At 34.3% G+C, this 19,644-nt stretch overlaps 2 protein-coding genes and 2 long non-coding RNA genes across 16 annotated transcripts; 3 read left to right on the forward strand and 1 right to left on the reverse strand.

Annotated features, from left to right (window-relative positions):
- Positions 1–2,667: 2,667 nt before the first annotated feature.
- Positions 2,668–3,057, forward strand: LOC146903758 (uncharacterized). The gene has a single exon (XM_085725417.1). The coding sequence runs from the start codon at positions 2,668–2,670 to the stop codon at positions 3,055–3,057; it is 390 nt and encodes a 129-aa protein (XP_085581543.1).
- Positions 3,058–3,603: 546 nt separating this feature from the next.
- Positions 3,604–5,716, reverse strand: LOC146903759 (uncharacterized). The gene is made up of 3 exons (XR_015017613.1): positions 5,424–5,716; positions 5,127–5,314; positions 3,604–3,871 (listed from the first exon to the last, which is right to left on the reverse strand). It is a non-coding gene; the product is annotated as an uncharacterized LOC146903759 (long non-coding RNA).
- A 5,388-nt stretch (positions 5,717–11,104) lies between these two features.
- LOC146903760 (leucine--tRNA ligase, cytoplasmic-like) lies at positions 11,105–15,064 on the forward strand. 13 transcript variants are annotated; one of them, XR_015017609.1, is made up of 5 exons: positions 11,105–12,251; positions 13,236–13,324; positions 13,427–13,505; positions 13,675–14,255; positions 14,719–15,064. XR_015017609.1 is itself a non-coding variant. In XM_085722928.1 (4 exons), exons 1-3 carry the CDS (start codon positions 11,522–11,524, stop codon positions 14,246–14,248), a joined length of 708 nt encoding a protein of 235 aa, XP_085579054.1. In that variant the 5' UTR covers positions 11,346–11,521; the 3' UTR covers positions 14,249–14,255; positions 14,719–15,064. The 13 variants fall into 12 exon arrangements, 4 of the variants coding, with proteins under 4 accessions (XP_085579056.1, XP_085579053.1, XP_085579054.1 ...); XR_015017612.1 differs by having other exon boundaries at positions 11,454–11,566; XR_015017608.1 differs by having other exon boundaries at positions 13,427–14,255.
- Positions 15,065–15,758: 694 nt separating this feature from the next.
- Positions 15,759–16,905, forward strand: LOC146903761 (uncharacterized). Its single transcript, XR_015017615.1, has 3 exons — positions 15,759–15,905; positions 16,490–16,587; positions 16,678–16,905. It is a non-coding gene; the product is annotated as an uncharacterized LOC146903761 (long non-coding RNA).
- The last annotated feature ends 2,739 nt before the right edge of the window (positions 16,906–19,644 follow it).

Raw genomic sequence — 19,644 nt, forward strand, 5'->3', positions numbered from 1 at the left:
GCCGGTGGTTTCCACCGTAAGTTTTTATCGGTGGTCAAGTCAAGAAAACGTGTTTTACCACGTTTTTTTACTAACTTTATGACCTCCTAACCGTTTTTTGACCCACTCTCCCTATAAATAGCATTCTAAACCCCACTAGTTTTCACACCATCCTCTCCCACCCTCTCCTCCTATTCTTCCTTCTACAACCATGGTTTTCCATCGTTGGCCTTTCATAGATAAGGGCCTCGTTGAAAACTTTTAGGGTTTGTATGAACGGTCAATGAGGATGGAACCGCGCTGCAAAGAAGTGTGGTTCATCTGCGGGTCATGTGAATCAGTGTGGTTCTTAGCTTGGCCTGTCTTGACGTAAGTTTGAGCACCCCTTGCCCCCTCTCAGGGGCGTTGTTTTCTTCTTCCCGCCATCCTCTTCCCTCCCCCCTGGTTGCCCTCCAACAGGGAAGCTACTGGTATGTCCTATCACATACCAGTGATTAGGCTCTTAGGAGATTAGAATTAGATTTAGGTTCTTATGTAATAAGCTTAAAAAGCTTTAACATTATTGTAATGTATTGTTCATATATTAATAAAATGAGTTGTTTTTATTTTTTGTCCTTTTATTTCTGGTTTATATGTTTATTTGCATTTATTTTACGAATTTCAAAGCTTGAAATTGAAAAGGTTTTAGAAAAAGACCATTACTGAGGGTTTTCGGATTTTATAATCCGGAATGCATGAAGGTGGTTCGGATTGTAAAATCTGAAATGCACCAGACCCTTTATTTGGATCGTTTTCGTTGCGAATGCCTCGGAAATAAATAGAACAAAGGTACATAACATAAATAGAAGCAACATAAGACAAATAAACAGTTTAAAAAAACCATAATAATATAAATGATGAATCTTTTGGGAAGGTGTTCGAAGAGAAGCTTTTGAACTCGATTATGCCGGCCTGTCAACTGACATGTTACGATCGGCAGGTCGACATGATCTAGTTCATAAGAACCTCTTCTTTTGGAGTCAAATATAAAGCAACCTCTTTGTATCTATATATTTTTGTCAGCATGCGGAGGATCTTCATCACGCAGACGCGGTAAAATTGAGAGCTATCTATTTGCGACCGCGTGAGAAAGATCCTCAGCTTAGTGACAAAAATTTGCTGAGCGAATCCATTTAGGTAAAGAGCAGAATTCCTTCCATTTTATAGTCAGTCCCATTAATCTTGAAAAGTACTTTACAAACAACTTTAACTCAAAGTACTTTAAAGTACTCATGAGATGTTATACAAGTACTTTGAGATATGTCATAACTACTTACAAATAACTTTAACTCATTAATTTAATATGACATGTTTCACAAGTATTTTAATGCATTTTGCGATATTTTAATGTACTTGTGAAACATGTCATAAATACTTGTCGAACTACTTTAAATTACAAGCTTATTTATTCAAACTCTCTAAAAAAAACTTATTTATTCAAATGTACAATAAGATATCTTAATGTTTTTGTCAAACAACCTTAAATTATGAGTTAACTTTGTTTAAAAAAAAAGGTTTGGATTATAAAATTCAAGTGATTTGTTAAAAAAAATTAGAAAATTGATTTTCTGACATTAAAAACTTTTTAGGCCAAAGTGCACTTTTCCTCCCTTAACTTTCAAAAACTTGCAATTTTGGTCCCCTAAGTATGAAAACTACAATTTTGGCCTCCTAAGATTTAGCCTCATTGCAACTTTGGTCCTTTTGACCAATTTTGACCCAGTCAACGCTTGTTGGCATGCCACATGTGTAATTACATATTTAAAAAAAAATTAAAAATGCCACCTATTGATTTGTTGAATTAAAAAAAAATAAAAAAAGAAATGGTAAAGGATGGGGCACGTGATTGTTCTCCCAAATCAAAATATTCATCTCCACCAACTCCTCAACACATCACAACAAAAACTAATGGACCAAGGTTTGGCACAGCGACGACACATTAAGCATATTATCAAGTACTTACAATTTTGTGATTGAGAAATTAATTGATTGGAACAACTTGTGATATGGTTTTGCAGTAAAAAATCATCAAAATATCCAACAACTCCAATGTCCTCAACAACGTTACCAGGGACAGGGACATCTATAGCGACTCCTGAGGTTAGAACAGGATCTTATGCTTATTGTTGAAAGATAAAATGAAAAAGATAGAAACGCATCTGTTAAATGAAGAAGAAGTAGAAATAAGCTAGAGTTCAATAGCTACAGTTCAGAAGCTGTACTTCAGAAGCACGTGTTCAGAAGCTGTACTTCAGAAGCACATGTCCAGAAGTTGTACTTCAAAAGCACATGTTCAGAAGCTGCTGTTCAATAACTCGCAGCTCAAGTTACCAGCTTAGTTGGCTCAAGTTACTAGCTTATATGGCTAACTTGTAGCCCAAGTTTCTTGTAACTAACTTGCTTAGCTGTCAATTAGTTAGTTATAATCTTGTGTGAGATGGTTCATAGTAGCTTATAGTATAGCTTCATTTCATAAACCTATATAAGGATGTTGTATCAGTGATTCAAGACTAATGAGAATCATTCTCCATTCTTCATATTTTTCTCTCTTTTCTTCTCTTTTATCTGAATTTCATCTTCTCAATATGGTATCAAAGAGCCTTCAGATCTAAACACGTTTCTTCCGCAAGCTTTTCAAGCTCTTCATCAATGGCGTCACGCAACAAAGATGTTGGCACTTCTTCTACATTCGAGGAGGATCCTACCAATCATTCAAGTCCTTATTTCGTTCATCCAAGTGATGGACCTTCTTCAGTTTCTGTTTCTCCGGTTCTTGACGGATCAAATTATCATTCTTGGGCTAGTTCAATGCGAAGAGCTTTGGGCGGGAAAATGAAGTTTGAATTTGTTGACGGATCAATCTCTCCAATTCTTGATGAATTCGATCCTCTTTTTCGCGCTTGGAATCACTGTAACATGCTCGTTCATTCTTGGCTTGTGAATTCGGTTTCCCCTTCAATTGCTCAATCCATTGTGTTCATGGAAAATGCGTGTGATGTTTGGGTGGATTTGAAGGAACGATTTGCACACATTGGGTGATTTGGTAAGGATCTCTGAACTAATGCAAGAGATTTACTCCTTACAACAAGATTCCAAAACGGTTACAACTTTCTACTCTGAATTGAAGATTCTTTGGGAAGAGTTCGAGATTTATATGCCTATACCAAACTGCTCCTGCAGAGTACGTTGTTCTTGTGAATTCATGCGAAATGCACGACGTAATCATACTCTGCTTTACGCTATTCATTTTCTTACAGGTTTGAATGAAAGCTTTAGCATGGTGAATTCTCAAATTCTGTTAATGGATCCTCTTCCCTCTATGAACAAGATTTTCTCCATGGTTTTACAATATGAAAGACAATATAATCCTCCTCCTGCTATTGATGACTCTGCTTTAATCAACTCTGTTGATTCCAAAAAGTTTAAAGGCAACAACTTTTCTGGTAGATCACAATTTCAAGGATCTAATTCTAAGGGTACTCCTCGTGTTTGCACCTTTTGTGGAAGGAGCAATCACACTGTTGAAACATGTTGGAAGAAGCATGGAGTTCCACCACATCTTCAGAAAAATTTCAATTCTGGATATGCCAATTGTAACGCCCCGGATTTTTGGTCCAAGACATTACGCCTAAATCATTTTCTTTTTCTAAAAAACACTACTATTTATTTATTTCATCAATAATGTATATTCTAGCAAAACCTATACAAAATTCTTTACATAATTTAATAAAAAGTTTAAACTAAATGTCCTTCAAAATCACTTCTAAAATTACAATTCAAATAAAAACCCAATTTGTCCCCGCACGCGCTTCAAGCAAAAACACCAAAGCATACACCATCTCTTCTTTGGTACCTAAAATGTTAGTGTAAGGGTCAATTTCCTTATCCAAATTGGTTCATACTCAAAGCACTAGAAACAATGTCATAAAATAGATAATATCAAAACTTATGAATCAAAAAGAATTAAGAAAAATACATTCAAGTCATATGCTTCAAAGTAAGGTTCACATACATCTTATTTGCAATAAAATAGTTTTAAGTCAATCATCAATCACATGAATACAACAGACTCAATGCAATTATGCATAAGATGCATGCTCTTATAACTATATGATCCGGATATAATTCCCGCCACTAAGGCATCCACACAGAATATAATTGCAATTCTCGCCACTAAGGCACCACACAGATGCATATGCCATGCATGATTATGAAAATGCAGACTAAAACCCGCCACTAAGGCACCACACAGAATATAATTATAACCCGCCACTAAGGCACCACGCAGATATGTAATATTAACCTGCCACTAAGGCAACCACACAGAAAATAATACCACATCATACACACGACAAAAGAGATCTTCCATAAAAGTCTTATTTCTCTTCTTCTTATTCCAGTTCCATAATAGTCTCAAATTGTACGTGCAACATCCATAAACATATACCCACACATAAAAGAGAATCAAACTTCATATAACAAGTCATAGACACACATCTCTTCATGAATAATAAGCAAGCACCATTTTTATAGTCCACCAAACTTAGTGGCACACACATTCAAAATAGGAAAGCATAATATCATCAAACATAGTTATGTGATTATCTAACTGCCAAAATCCTACAAAAAAATGGCTCCCGAAGTGAAAAATAATAAAAAGACTATAGTATCATTCTGTTTGCTCTAAACTATAATTAATCACCCATATACTACAAATTTAGACATCTATTTATTTATTCAAGATGGATTTTGAGCATTCATGTTGCTGTATCATTATTTTGAAGATTTAAATCTTTTTCATATAACTCACATTTTCATAATTTCATTTATTTAGTTTATAAAATAAATCTAACACTTCTCTCCCAATATCACAAAAACATATAAACATAGCAAAATAAAATAAATGTCATTCTACAAGACTACATCACATTACCATACACACATCATATAAAATATAATTAAAAGTAAATAACTTTTATAAAAGATTAAATTTTACCATATAAATTCATATTTTAATTGTTTTTCTTTCTAACAGACAAGAATCTCTACCTCTAATTCATAACATCATCCTAGTACTTAGTATGGACGTATGGGGAAAAAGCCCTTACCTCGAGAGCTTTTCTTCCTAGCCGAACTCTAAACCACCTCAAACTCACAGCTACGGTGTAGACACGTTTTCTCTCACTCCAGGAATGATTTTGACGATCGGACCGTTGAAAACGAAGAACCACATGTTGCGAACATGCTGCCCAGAAATTAGGTCGATCGAACGGTGAACGAAGACGTAGTCGCAATTCTAAGATGACAGGTTTGAGAAAAACGAAAATGACTTTGATGAGACAATTATTTTGGGATTAGAGATTGGATTATGGGAGTAAACAAGATAAAAAGGATATAGAGTATACCTTAGACTTGCATGAATGTTGCGAAGGAATAGATTGGTAGACTTAGAAAATATTTGTATACAAAATGATTTGTGTACTCAAAGAATAGGAAATAATAAGAGAATATTGTGAGAGGGAACAATTTGCGTATGGTCATTTGGAGGGGGATGGAGTTTGCCTTCTTGGTTTGGCTAATTATATTGATGGAAGGAAACTGATTTCAATGTGTAACTCACCCAACTAATTTTTTTTTTTTTTTGTACAACTCACCCAACTAATTAATCCAACGTGTGAGAGAAAGGGAATGCATGGTAAGGCTTTAGCTTGGACAATGAAATAGAAATATTTTCACCACGAACTCGTATGCTCATATGTATAGGCTGAGTTAGAACTGGCTGGTAACTCCTACACCCACGTCCTATACTTTTTATACGCAGAGGGATTGATTACCTATATAACTGTTGCTATTATTTCTCCCACTCAAGTAACACCACTAATGCCAACTAATTAGGAGATAATGTGGAACATGCTTGACTGAGCAATTAGACACCAAAAACGTGTAGCTTTAACTAATATGACCATGTCAAAATAAAATAAAATAAATTAATTAATATAATACCAAAAAGGAACTTTAAAATAAATTACTAATAAAAATACATTATTAAATGATGATTAGGATTAGACTAAAATAGATTATGTAAAGATTTTATTTATTTATTTTGTCACGCTGATTAATAAAAATAAATAGTTGGAATAAAATTCTAGTTAGTGATTCTAAAACGGACATATATACATAGAGATACATGAAAATATAGATGATGAAAATTAGGGATGTTACACCAATCATGTTGCACCAGAGGGAGATAATAATGTTGCAGAACCCTCAACTAGTGTTGATAGCAAGGGCAGTGCTCCAGCTATCACACATGAGCAGTATGAAAGGTTAATGACTCTTCTTCAAGGTTCATCTCTTAATCAAAGTTCAGGAATTGTGCATGCTTCCAATCAGGTTACTTCTATGTCTGTTGGTCATTCACCATCAGATAGGCAAGGTACAAGTTTCATTAACTCTTTGGCAAATTACAATTTTACTCAAAACTCCTGGATCATAGATTCAGGAGCTTCTCATCATATTTGTTGCAATCTAAAGTGGTTCATTCTTACAATGAAATTACTCCCATGTCAATCAAATTACCCACAGGTCATATTAGTATGGCAATATATTCAGGAACTGTTAAATTTTCTTCTATTCTCATTCTTTATGATGTTCTTTATGTTCCTGATTTCAATTACAATTTGCTTTCTGTGTCCAAAATGAATGGTTCCCTGAATACTATTGTCAGTTTTAATGGTTTTCAATGTTTGATTCAGGACAAGAAAACCATGAGGATGATTGGTTCTGGTGATAAGAGAGAAGATCTGTACTACTTGAATCTGGATAATAAGTTGGCTTGTTCTGCAAGCAAGACCATTCACTCAACTATTCCTTTACCTGACAGTGCCATTTGGCATTTCAGACTTGGTCATCTTTCATTTTCTAGAATGAATTTGTTGAAATCTAGTTTTCCTTTTATTCATGTTGATTCTATGGCAACATGTGATGTAATAAAGCTTCAAAACCTTTTGATCTAATACACTTTGATATTTGGGGTCCCATTTCTGTTCCTTCGGTTCATAATCATGTTTATTTCCTAATTGCAGTTGATGATTATAGTAGATATACTTGGTTAACCCTAATGAAAACAAAGAGTGAAACCAGACAACATGTCATTGATTTTATAACCCTTATTGAAAATCATTTCAACTGTAATGTTAAAACTGTCAGAAGTGATAATGGCCCTGAATTCAACATCCCTTCATTTTATGCATCCAAAGGAATTTTACACCAAACCAGTTGTGTTGAAACACCTCAGCAAAATGCAAGAGTTGAGAGAAAACATCAGCACATTTTAAACATTACTAGAGCATTGCTCTTTCAATCTCATTTACCTAAACAATTTTGGTCCTATGCTGCAGTTCATGCAGTTTTTATCATGAATAGAGTGCCTAGCCCCATTTTACAAAATCAATCACCATATTTTCTACTGCATAACATGCAACCTGATTTAAATCAACTGAAAGTTTTTGGTTCATTAGCCTATGCCTCTACTTTACAAGCTCACAGAAGCAAACTTGATTCTAGAGCAAGAAATTGCATCTTTCTTGGCTACAAAAGTGGCATGAAAGGTGTTGTGCTTTTAGACATCAACTCAAAACAAATATTTGTTTCCAGGAATGTTACACATCATGAAACTATCCTTCCTTATCAGTCCAACTCTTCACACATTCCTTGGAATTATCATACCAACGTCCAACCTGTTTCTGACACCTCTTTTTCCCCTAGTGTTGAACCTGTTTCTGATACTTCACCTTCATCTATTGAATCTTCTCTTCCTACTATTAATGATACATCCATATCAACACCCACATCCACCCCTTCCCCTATTCATTCACCCAAACCCCTAGACTCAGGTCTCAACCAGCTTATTTGAAGGATTTTGTATGCAGCTCATCTGCTCAATCACCATCATCAGTCAACTCAGGTATCCCTTATCCACTCTCCTCCTTTCATTCTTTTTCTCATCTATCATCTTCACATAAAGCTTTTTCTACTTCTGTCACACAAAGTACTGAGCCAAAAACCTATAAAGAAGCATGTCAATCTGATCATTGGTTAAAGGCAATAAATGTTGAATTAGAGGCACTAGCCAATAATGGCACCTGGTGCATTGTTGATACACCACCACATGTGAAACCTATTGGTTGTAAATGGGTGTATAGAATCAACTACAAAGCTGATGGTTCTATTGAAAGATACAAAGCAAGACTGGTGGCTAAAGGGTATAATCAAATAGAGGGTCTTTATTATTTTGATACTTTCTCACCAGTAGCAAAATTAACTACTGTAAGGACCCTTCTTGCTATTGCATCTATTCACAATTGGCATTTGCACCAGCTGGATGTGAACAATGCTTTTCTTCATGGGGAGCTACAAGAAACTATTTACATGACAATTCCAGAAGGTGTCTCATATTCATCTGGCAAAGTCTGTAAATTGAAGAAAAGCCTCTATGGTTTGAAACAAGCTAGCAGAAAATGGTATGAGAAACTGACTACATTGCTTTTAGCTGAAGGATACAACCAATCCACTGCTGACTACTCTTTGTTTACCCTTCAACATGGAAATGATTTCACAGCACTTCTAGTGTATGTGGATGATATTATACTAGCTGGCACTTCACTTGTTGAGTTTCAGAGAATTAAGAATATCCTTGATAATCAATTCAAAATCAAGGATTTAGGGATTCTTAAATACTTTTTGGGATTGGAGGTAGCACATTCCAAGGAAGGAATCTCTATTTCACAGAGAAAATACTGCCTTGATTTGCTTGATTAATTAGGTCTTTTAGGTGCCAAACCTGCTCCTACACCTTTGGACACTTCAGTCAAATTGCATCAAGACACAAGTAAACCTTTTGGTGATGTGTCTTGCTACAAGAGGCTCATTGGAAGACTGTTGTATTTAAACACTACAAGACCTGATATTCATTGGCTACCCAACAACTAAGTCAGTTTCTCAATGCTCCTACCACTACTCATTATAAAGCTGCATGTAGAATTATAAGATACCTCAAAAATGCTCCTGGTCTTGGTCTTTTATTTCCAAGAAAATCAGAAGCACAAATCTTGGGGTATGTTGATGCAGATTGGGCAGGCTGTGTGGATACCAGAAGGTCAACTACTGGCTTCTGTTTCTTTTTGGGCTCTTCACTCATATCTTGGAAAGCAAAGAAACAGCCAACAATCTCAAGGTCCTCTTCAGAAGCTGAATATAGGGCTCTATCAGTGGCAACTTGTGAGCTTCAATGGATACTGTACTTGTTGAAGGACCTTAACATTAAATGTGTTAAGCAGCCAGTCCTTTATTGTGACAGTCAGAGTGTTATCCACATAGCATCAAATCCAGTCTTTCATGAGAGAACAAAACATCTTGAAATTGACTGTCATCTGGTCAGAGAAAAATTACATAAGGGTGTTCTCAAGCTTCTACCTATTTCAACTAATGAGCAGCTCGCAGATTTCTTAACAAAAGCACTTCCACCTCCAAAGTTTAATTCTTTCATATGCAAGCTGGGAATGATCAACATATATCATGCTCCAGCTTGTGGGAGGCTGTTGAAAGATAAAATGAAAAAGATAGAAACACATCTGTTAAATGAAGAAGAAGTAGAAATAAGCTAGAGTTCAATAGCTACAGTTCAGAAGTTGTACTTCAGAAGCTGTACTTCAAAAGCACCTGTCCAGAAGCTGTACTTCAGAAGCACATGTTCAGAAGCTGCTGTTCAATAACTCGCAGCTCAAGTTACCAGCTTAGTTGGCTCAAGTTACTAGCTTATATGGCTAACTTGTAGCCCAAGTTTCTTGTAACTAACTTGCTTAGCTGTCAATTAGTTAGTTATAATCTTGTGTGAGATGGTTCATAGTAGCTTATAGTATAGCTTCATTTCATAAACCTATATAAGGATGTTGTATCAGTGATTCAAGACTAATGAGAATCATTCTTAATTCTTCATATTTTTCTCTCTTTTCTTCTCTTTTATCTGAATTTCATCTTCTCAAGCACCCACACGGCAATGACACCCACACGGCAGCAAAAGAAGCACACCCTTCTTTGAATTTCTCAGAAAAAAACATAATTTTATGCTTATTGTGTGTTTTGGGGGTTGTTTTATTCAATTTGAATCTCTTCCTCTCCGTTTTTGCTATCGGTTTTGATTTTGAATTTTGCTTATACTTAGATCTAGTATTTTTTCGGAAGCTCATGAAGTGCAATAATTTGTTTTTCATTTCGGTTTCTGCTTATACTCAGATCTGGTATTTTGTTTTCTTCTGAAGCTCACAAAATATAGTGTTTCAATGGTGTAGGTTTTAGCTTGGGGTTGAACATTAGAAGGTGAACTGAGTGTGAAATTCGATTTTTGTGAGAGGAGGAAAAGAGAGTTTGGAGCGATGGTGGTGGGACATCAACAAAGGAGGATTTAGCTTTTGAGATTAAAGTTTGTTGTTGCTATATTTAAGATTTGTTGTTGATATGAATTTTGTTTGAATTGTTGTTAAAGATAATTTTCTTAGTTTTTTTAAGATTGTTGTTGTTGTTGAAGATATTGTTGTTGTAGAAGATGAAGATTGTTGTTCTCACGTGCCAAGCCTTTCCAATCTCTGTTTTTTTTAATTCAACTAATTACACAAGTGGCTTTTAGTTTTTTTAAAAAATATTGATATACACACGTGGCGTGCCACCTCCTTTAATGAACTGACAACTCAGCGTTGACTGAGTCAAAATTGGTCAAAAGTACCAAAGTAGCAATGAGGCTAAATCTTAGGGGGTCAAAATTGTAGTTTTCATACTTAGGGGGCCAAAATTGCAAGTTTTTGAAAGTTAAGAGGGAAAAAGTGCACTTTGGCCAACTTTTTAATAACACATGTAAATGACATTTTTGTCTCCATCGGTAGTTATCTACATATGGGAAAACGGTAGCAGTAGGATGGTTGGTCAACCAAGTGCTATCCATTGGGCCGACTAGATAATTTTGTGACCCGGCACTGTAGGATGGTTGTCGTATTTAACCCATTCGACCAAAAAAAAAAAAAAAAAAACCTTTACCCTCTGCCCTTTGTTCCTTGGCTGCCGCCAGAAACCCTACCTTCCCAATTTCATCAATCGATAGCAAACATGAATTCAGGTTTGTCAATATTATTATTCCGGCGACCACACCGCATCCTCAAAGTCTTCCCAACGACGACGACATCACAAATCCACACTCTCCAAGTTGTTCCCATCAACAAGATGAAAACCAGTAACAACAACCTTACGTTTTTCAGGAAACAAAATATGTATTCAACCCTAAACCCAAATACTACCTCCCCCAGTGATTTAATCCATTTTTGTTATTTCTTGCACGAATGTTTAGACTGGAAGACACCAACCTATGATCTATTGGTTCCAGTTCTAGACCGTATCACTGGTTCCAAATCAGTTGAAACTCTTATATCAGAATTACAATCTATTGGTCTTCTCAATGATTATTCAAGCACAAACTTGTTATCACTTTTGGCCTATGCAGGTAAAAATCAGATGCTCGTTGATGCTTATCACCACATGGTAAAATCTCACGGGTTTGTTCCAAATACCTTTGCTTTAAATTTACTTGTCGGTTCTCTATTTGGAGATGATGACAAGATCGATGTCATGCCACAAGTGTATCAACTTTTGGGTCTAAAGGTTAAGTTAGGAATTGAATTCTCTACCGATGGTTGGACTTCAATCATTCGTAAATGTTGTGAATTAGGGAGACTCCATGATGCTACCAAGTTTTTCTTTAACATGATTCAAACCGATTGTTCGTCTAGTGTTGTCCCTGTCACACATAATGTTTTATTAAAGGCATTTTTGGATTCCAACAAGGTGAATGATGCTTTGCATTTGGTCAATGCCATGCTTTCTGAAGGTTTTATACCAGATAAAGATTGTTTTGCAGAACTAGTAACTGCTCTTTGTGCTGATGGTAGAATGGATGAAACAGTTAATGTGTATATTGATATCGTTGTGAAGCATCCTGAGAGTGATTTCCACCTTGATAATCACATCCCTTTTATGATAATGACTCAGCTTATAAATGCTGGTATGAATGACAAGGCTGAGATTGTTTTAACCTTGTCTAGAAGTCTGAGAACTGAAGCCTCATGTCTCCTAAATGAAGGAAACATGTAATGTGATGCTTATCTTCAAAAGGCTAATCTGATGCTAAGGTTAGCAACAGAAATTGTGAAAATTTGTGATACAGAGCTTTTGGACTTCATTAACTAGTTTATCTTCTATTTAATTTATTTATGTGCTTTATTTCAAATAATAATAATAATAATAATTACTTAATTTTAAATTTCTTCTGTATTTTACCAAAATTAACCAACAAAAAAAGTTCTATGTTTTATCTCTATGTTTGTGCTTGGGGAATCAGGGGCAATGATGCAGATAGTGTGAGGTGTGTCGATTGTTGGTTCAAAAACTATCTTCAAATACCTCTTATGGCTTGGTCAATTGATGTTTTATCTCAATCCCTTCTTTTGAATTCCGTTCAATTTAATTCATACTCATATCTCTTTTCCTAACTTCAATTTTGGATTATTTTTTTAGTTTTAAGCTTTTGGAGGTTGTGATTCGTTTTTGTGTGCAATTGAGAAGGATTGGAATCAATCGATACTGGATGCCAAAATCCGAGAAACTTCTTTATGCGATAGCAAATTCTGGGAAATTTGGAACTATATGATGGGGTGAATGGGTGTAATTTTTTAAATTCTGCCAAAAAATCTTGATGTACTTGGGGATTTTTACTTCAATAAATGAATGAATGCTTTCTTTTTAATATTCTATTTAATTAGTGTATGTCGACCTTTGTTATTATATTTTTTTGGGGCAAGACACCCTTGATATTTGAGTAAACCAAACCACTATTTTAGTCCCTGAATTTGTATTGTGCACCGAAGGTAGTTAACAAAACTAAAAGAAAATCTTAGAAAATAGCTTGTGTCAGTATATATGACATGAACAATAAAATAGCTTATATCATGCATTTAAACCTGGCTGTAATCAATCATGGACTTTTTTACACAAGGCACAATAATTGCCCTTGGGCGTGTGTTGATGTGCATCTGATGCAATTTTTATCATGTCTTGTTGTGCATCTGAATCTGATGCAGTTTTTGGTATGTCTTGTTGTGAATGATCTGATGCAGTTTCAGGTGCAGATGGATGAATGTTATCCACACTTGAGGGAACCACTGAATGATCAACAAGTGGCCCTGTTGCACCCTTTGATGTTGTGGTGTGTCCTATGAGCATTAACCTTAAAATTTTGACAGTAATGAGAGGCAAAACTGTTTTTTTTTTGTTTTTTTTGATCAAATAGAGAATGCTATAAATGCAGGAGATGGCCTGAACCAAAATGTACAAACAAAGCCAAAAGGCTCAAACAGTAGGTCCTAAAGAATCCCTATACAATAGAGGTAAAACAAAAGAAGGGGGGGAATCCCACCACTGATAGGAATTGAAAGCCAGACCTTGCCCATTTTTAGCAAGGGCATCAGCTACAAGATTACCATCTCGAAGCACATGAGTGCATTTACAATTGATAGAGTTGCAAAATCTAATACAGTTCTTCCAACGATTCTGCAGCTTCCAAGGAATCCCAGTTGAAGTACTATACGCCTTAAGAAAGTTACTTGAGAAGAAAATTCCAGGCTCAAAGAAAGCAAATAAACAAGGTGCTTTTGCCACGCCATTGAAAGAAAACAAGATAACATGCTTGATATTTGTAAATGAACAGTTTGATGGTTGGAAAGCCGAGTTCCTAAGTATTCTCCAGAACAAATTCAACAAAGATACTCGAGCTTTTGCTCCACACTCAGAAATATTGGAGGCCATACGACAGAGTTCTGTAGGTCAATCTTTCGATTTTAAACAAATTCAAAAGATATGTAATCCTTTCTTGATGTTTAAGAAGGATGAAGCGATTGCACTCGGGGAACAAGCCCTGGATTTTAGATTGCCATTTGGTGAAATTGAGGTTCTTCGGGAAAACAAAGACTTCATCAAGAGACAGATAAGTTCAAAAGATCTGGTAGTGCAAGATGTCGAAATTTTATCTGCAGCAGATGCTGATTCTGTGGCTAAAGCTGGATCTTTGTCTTCTCTAAATCAAAATCCTCCATCCCCGGGAGTCCCAACTGTCATCTTTTTAACTCAGTAGTGACGAGGTATGTTTCTGGAAATTTCCCTTTTCTTAAAGTGAAGCTTACAGGTTTTGTTTTGAGAGAGTTAGAGTGTATGAGTGTTTATTTACAAAGTATAAATTTATTTAGGATTATAAATACAAAGGATAATGTTTGAAGATAGACATTTACTTGGTCAGTCTATTTGTTGTATTTGTCTTGCATACATTTTATCTGTGTTGGTGTCCTCTTACACTATAATATAATGATAGCTACATGGAGTATTCTGTTTGAATGAAACAAATAGCAGCGGTATATGTTGTTGCAGCTTCTTGTAGTCAGTCTCCTTTGTTTCGTTATCAACATTAGGGTTGCTTAATCATTAGCGAGAGTAACAATTTCCACTTGTTCTCAGTTACTTTCTTCAGTTCCTTCTATCGTAAGAAAAGTGGTATATGTTGTATCTAATTATTTATGATCAAGATAACTGACTCTGACATTTTGGCAGGTTGTAGATATGGGATTTGATCAAGATTTTGTGCTGGAGGTGTTCTTTGCATGAAATGAAAAGGAGGATCTGCTGCTAACCAAGAGTTTCATGACTAGACAAAATTCCAATTCATCTTCTTTATTTCAACTCTGATATATAATTTACTAAAGAAAAATGCTATTTATCACGATTGGCTTTATCCCGAGAGTGTCCCGACAGTGTATTTACACTTTATTTGTTAACTTTTTAATAAAGGTGAGACGATGTATAGCATTTTTTAGAGGATGTGCCTTGTAAACTTATATGTTGAAGCACTGACTTCCATTTTGTTAATCTAAATTCTCTCTGTGTCATCACCTACAAAGAATACACAATATTTCAAAGCTTTTGAAGCCACGTAAGGCATAGAGATACATATTTCACCTGTGCACGTGTTGTTTTTTTCTTAGTAGCTATATAAAGAAAAATTGATCAAAAAAGTTATCATGTAGAAGAAAGAAATATATACAAAACAACATTCGGGAAAATTTCGCGTGAAATTCCATCGCGATGTATCTTTACTAAATAATGTCTTTGTATAAGTTGTTCTACTTTAATCGTAATTGCTACGTTCATTAAACAGCTTTCAAATTTGTAATCATATTACTATTCATATTGGGATTTTGATTATTAATGATGAGTACGTTTTTGTTTTGTTAAAAAAGATCACAATGGAAGTTTTAAATCCATGACAATGCCATACACATATATACACATCAACTTCAATACACCAAAAATAAACCATTGCGTTTGAATATATTTAAAAAGCTCAATGAATTTGGATTTAGCTATAAAATTTCAACATAAAAAAGTTATTAATATAAGAATATTTGATTTTATGGAAATTGATATAAGAGTATTTTTTTTCCAATAAAAGTTTAGGGTGAGGGGATGTTTAGGGTTAATAGGTCTTTACCCCCCTGTAATGTAGGTCATTTTCGGTTTTTCCCCTGTAAAAAAAAAAAATTGATTTACCCCCTAATAGGCCAAACAAAAACCAATTTTATTTTTTTTCCATGATAAACACGTTGAACTCCACTTCCCCCCAATCTTCACATCCGATTTTCCCAACAAAACAAAGAAATCATGGGTTTTCAATGCAAATCAATAATCTAAGCTGTGTTATGTGAATCGGTGGCTGCTGTACTGTGTTCGTAATATCACGGGTATGTCGCAATTTCATTTTTTTTTCCAATTAATTAACTGTATGTTTAGAAGTTGTATTGTGTTGTGTTCGTAATACCCATGAAACTGGCTGTTGTATTGTGTTGGTTTAGAAGCTGAACTTTTTCCTAAATAATCTGAGTTGTTGAAATTATGTACTATATTAACCCTCCATGATACTTTTATGAGTACTGGCTTGTGTATTGTGTTGGTTTAGAAGCTGAACTTTCTCCCAAATAATCTGAGCTGTTGAAATTATGTACTATAGTTTTTCCCAATTTCAATTTTTCCACAATTTAAACTTTGTTGTTGGTTGAAAATTAATGGAATTGAAGAAATTAGTTTCTAGTTTTTTCAGTTGCTAGCTGTAGAAAGAATCAAATGAAGAAATTATATGAAAAATTTATGTCACTTTGATTAAGAGGTCATAGATTTCTTCACTTTTATGTCGTAATTTCAACTTTTATCCCAATTATTTCACTGTTATCTTTGTAAGGCACACTTTTTATGTCATTGTCTACTTCTATTATTTTCAAGAACTTCTATTAAAATTGTTTAAATGTGCGAATTTGTGTAATACATGCAGGGTTATTTTGATAAAGTTGAAGTGTTGGTTCTTGAAAATAGATTGAAATGGAGGATGTTGATTATGAATCTGTTACTCACCCAGTCGATTCCCCACAGGTTTGTATTGTCTCCTCCTTATATTTGTTTTTTATATGTTGTGATTAGTTGTTGTTTAAAATATTAAAATTTCAACTGCTTATTATGTAGGATTTGGGAAATTTGTTATTGTCTGAGGATGAGAATGAGCATAATGAAGAGAGTTATGATCCTGGAACAACAGAAGAGGTTGCAGATGGCAGTAATGGTAACAAATTTGTGGAGGCAACTGCCGTGAATTGCTTGGAAGACATTTCAAGTATCAATTTCGAAGAGTTGAGCATAGATGATTTATGGAGATATCATTTTGAACTAAATTTTGTAGATGATTTATGGAGATATCATTTGATTCATTCCTAATTTAACTAAATATTAAGTTTTTTCGAAGACATATATTTTGTCAAATCAAATTGTATTAACACATTCAAAAGTTAAATGTTCATTGCAACTATATTTTGTTCATTTCAACTATATTTTGTCAAATCAAATTTGAACTATATGTTCATTTCAATAGTTAAATGTTCATTGCAAACATATATTTTGTCAAATCAAATTGTTAGCGATTTAAAAAAAAAAAATTAACTATATTTTGTTTATTTTCTAAAGATAACTTTGTCTATTTATTTCGGTCAACAATAAAAGAACTATCTATTTGTCAAATTGTGAGAGTGAAAGTAGTATTGAAATAAATAACCTATTTTTTCTCACATAGAAAAAAATTCTATTAACACATGCAAACTTACTCACTGTAGCGCTGCACATCATTTTCATTGGCATGATCCTATTACTATTCTAATGAAATGGCCCAGAAATTCATTTACCCAAAATTAAAAGGCTTTAACCCAGTCCATCTTGCATGACCCGGCCCATAATTACATGTTCACAAGATGACAAATCTGCTCATGTGCAGCAAGACATACACTAGGCTTGGATTCTTTTCAACTTATACAGCAGGTTTCCAGCCCTCAATGACAACCGTCCATTATATTTATCATTAAATCTAAGGCTAGTTTTTAACTGGTCCAAGTTGGAGACCAACATAAACTGGTCCAAATTAAAATTCACCGTCTGCTAAATGAACGAAGGAAACATGTAATGTAATGTGATGCTATGATGAGCAACAGAAATTGTGAAAAATTGATACAGAGCTTTTGAAGTTCATTAACTAGCTTATCTTCGATTTATTTTATTTATCTGGTTTATTTCAAATAAAAATAAATATTCAATTTTTGAGTTCTTCTATATTTTACCAAAAGTAACCAACAAAAAAGAGTTTTTCTATGTTATATCTCTATCTTTCTGCTTGGGGAATTAGGGTTGGGCAGAAACAATGAACCCGACTCAACCCACATGAACTGATAGCAAAGAAAGCACTGGGTGATTTTTTTTGGTTGAACCGATTCGCCGTTGCCCAGGTGATGAAATTCAATTCTAGATGATTACATATGGTCGGGCCTGGTTTTGTTAAAAACCAAACCGCTCTGACCGAACCTAACCGGTTTTTTCTCAAAAATCCCTATGGCGTGTGTGTGTAGGGTCTAGTTAACATTTTATATATATAGGGTAATGATAATGCACACCCACTTCAATTTTAGAAGGTGTGCATTAACATCATACACCTTTTTATTTTGGACTTTAAAACCATTTCTTTTCTTTTTAAACAACTTAGATTATAGGGTAAGAGTAATTTCATTTGTTTTTTGAAAACATGGTGTGCATTAGCATCATACACCTTTTTATTTTGGACTTTAAAACCATTTCTTTTCTTTTTAAACAACTTAGATTATAGTGTAAGAGTAATTTCATTTGTTTTTTTTGAAAACATTGTTTTTTATATTTCCTGTAAAGATGCTTTGAATTACTAGTACTACCATCATGTTCTCTGTCAAAAAAAAAAAAAAATCTCTGCAAAACACGGCCATCATGTGTCATTATATGTTAAGTTTGTCTTCTACCAGAAGAATGTGTTAATTTGTCCTCTTGGTATTGGAATTCAAATAACTCTAGTTTTGACACAAATTGTTAACCTTGTGCTGATGAACAAAGAGGGAACGAAGGTATCTGTTAAAAATCATGGATGGTGGTGTTTTGTTTTTTGCAAACAGCAGAGAGGATTCATAATAAAAGACGATGGAAATAAAGATTTTGGTGTTGGTTAATCAAAACAAAGGATAATAAAAATAAAAGAAGGGTTTAATTTTTATTTTTTTTTGAGGTGTAGGAGAAGGTTTTCTTCTTTCGATGTGCACCGTGATTGTTTTAGAGCAAGACTGAGAAAATGATGAGTAAGAATGACAAAAGAGAGGATATTTTGAAACTGAGTTTGAAACTAAATCCCTTTACTATATCATATATAGCATGAATTAAATCCAATTACACCAAATAAAACATAGAAAGAAAGCTATTATTTTTTTTTTTTATACCAAACATCTATTTAGGCTTGGTAGATTATCATAACATTAATTCATTCATATGGTATGATTACTGGCCAGAAGCAAAAGCTTCAACAAGGACAGTCTTGGTGATACCCGCAAGACTCTTGAAATGAATCTTCCCGTTAGTTGTTCATCAACAGTAATCTCAATAACAGGAGGAGGGCACGACATGAGTTCCTTAGCTTTCACACCTTTAAGTTCCCTAGCACAATTTGGAATGATTGTTTTGTGACAAATTTTATACAAAAAAGTCTCATATTTGAAGAATCTTTGTTAAAACTAGTCTTCAAATATTTCAAGTAATCTTTGCACATAAGATTTAATTCAATTTGCAAATAAGTTTTAAATTTAGAAGGGATAATTGCATGTAAGTGTTAAATTTGAGGGGGATAATTGGTACATAAGTTTTAAAGTTGAGGGGTGTATTTGCCTATTTTTATAATCACTCAATTTTTTTTTTAAAAAAGCAACAAATTTTTTTTAAAAAAAAGTCAATTACTCACTATGATGTGGCATAACGTTCGGTCAACGTGTACAATTAACTGTCACGTCACAGGATGTAACAACCAAAACAGACAAAGGGGGGTAATTGATTAACCTTTAACAATTTTACGGGGGATTTTGAAATTTTACAAAAGTTAGG

This window comes from Medicago sativa, chromosome 7, assembly GCF_051527215.1.
Source record: "Medicago sativa cultivar Bolivia chromosome 7, Bolivia_mono, whole genome shotgun sequence".
In the NCBI taxonomy this organism is placed as follows: Eukaryota; Viridiplantae; Streptophyta; class Magnoliopsida; order Fabales; family Fabaceae; genus Medicago; species Medicago sativa.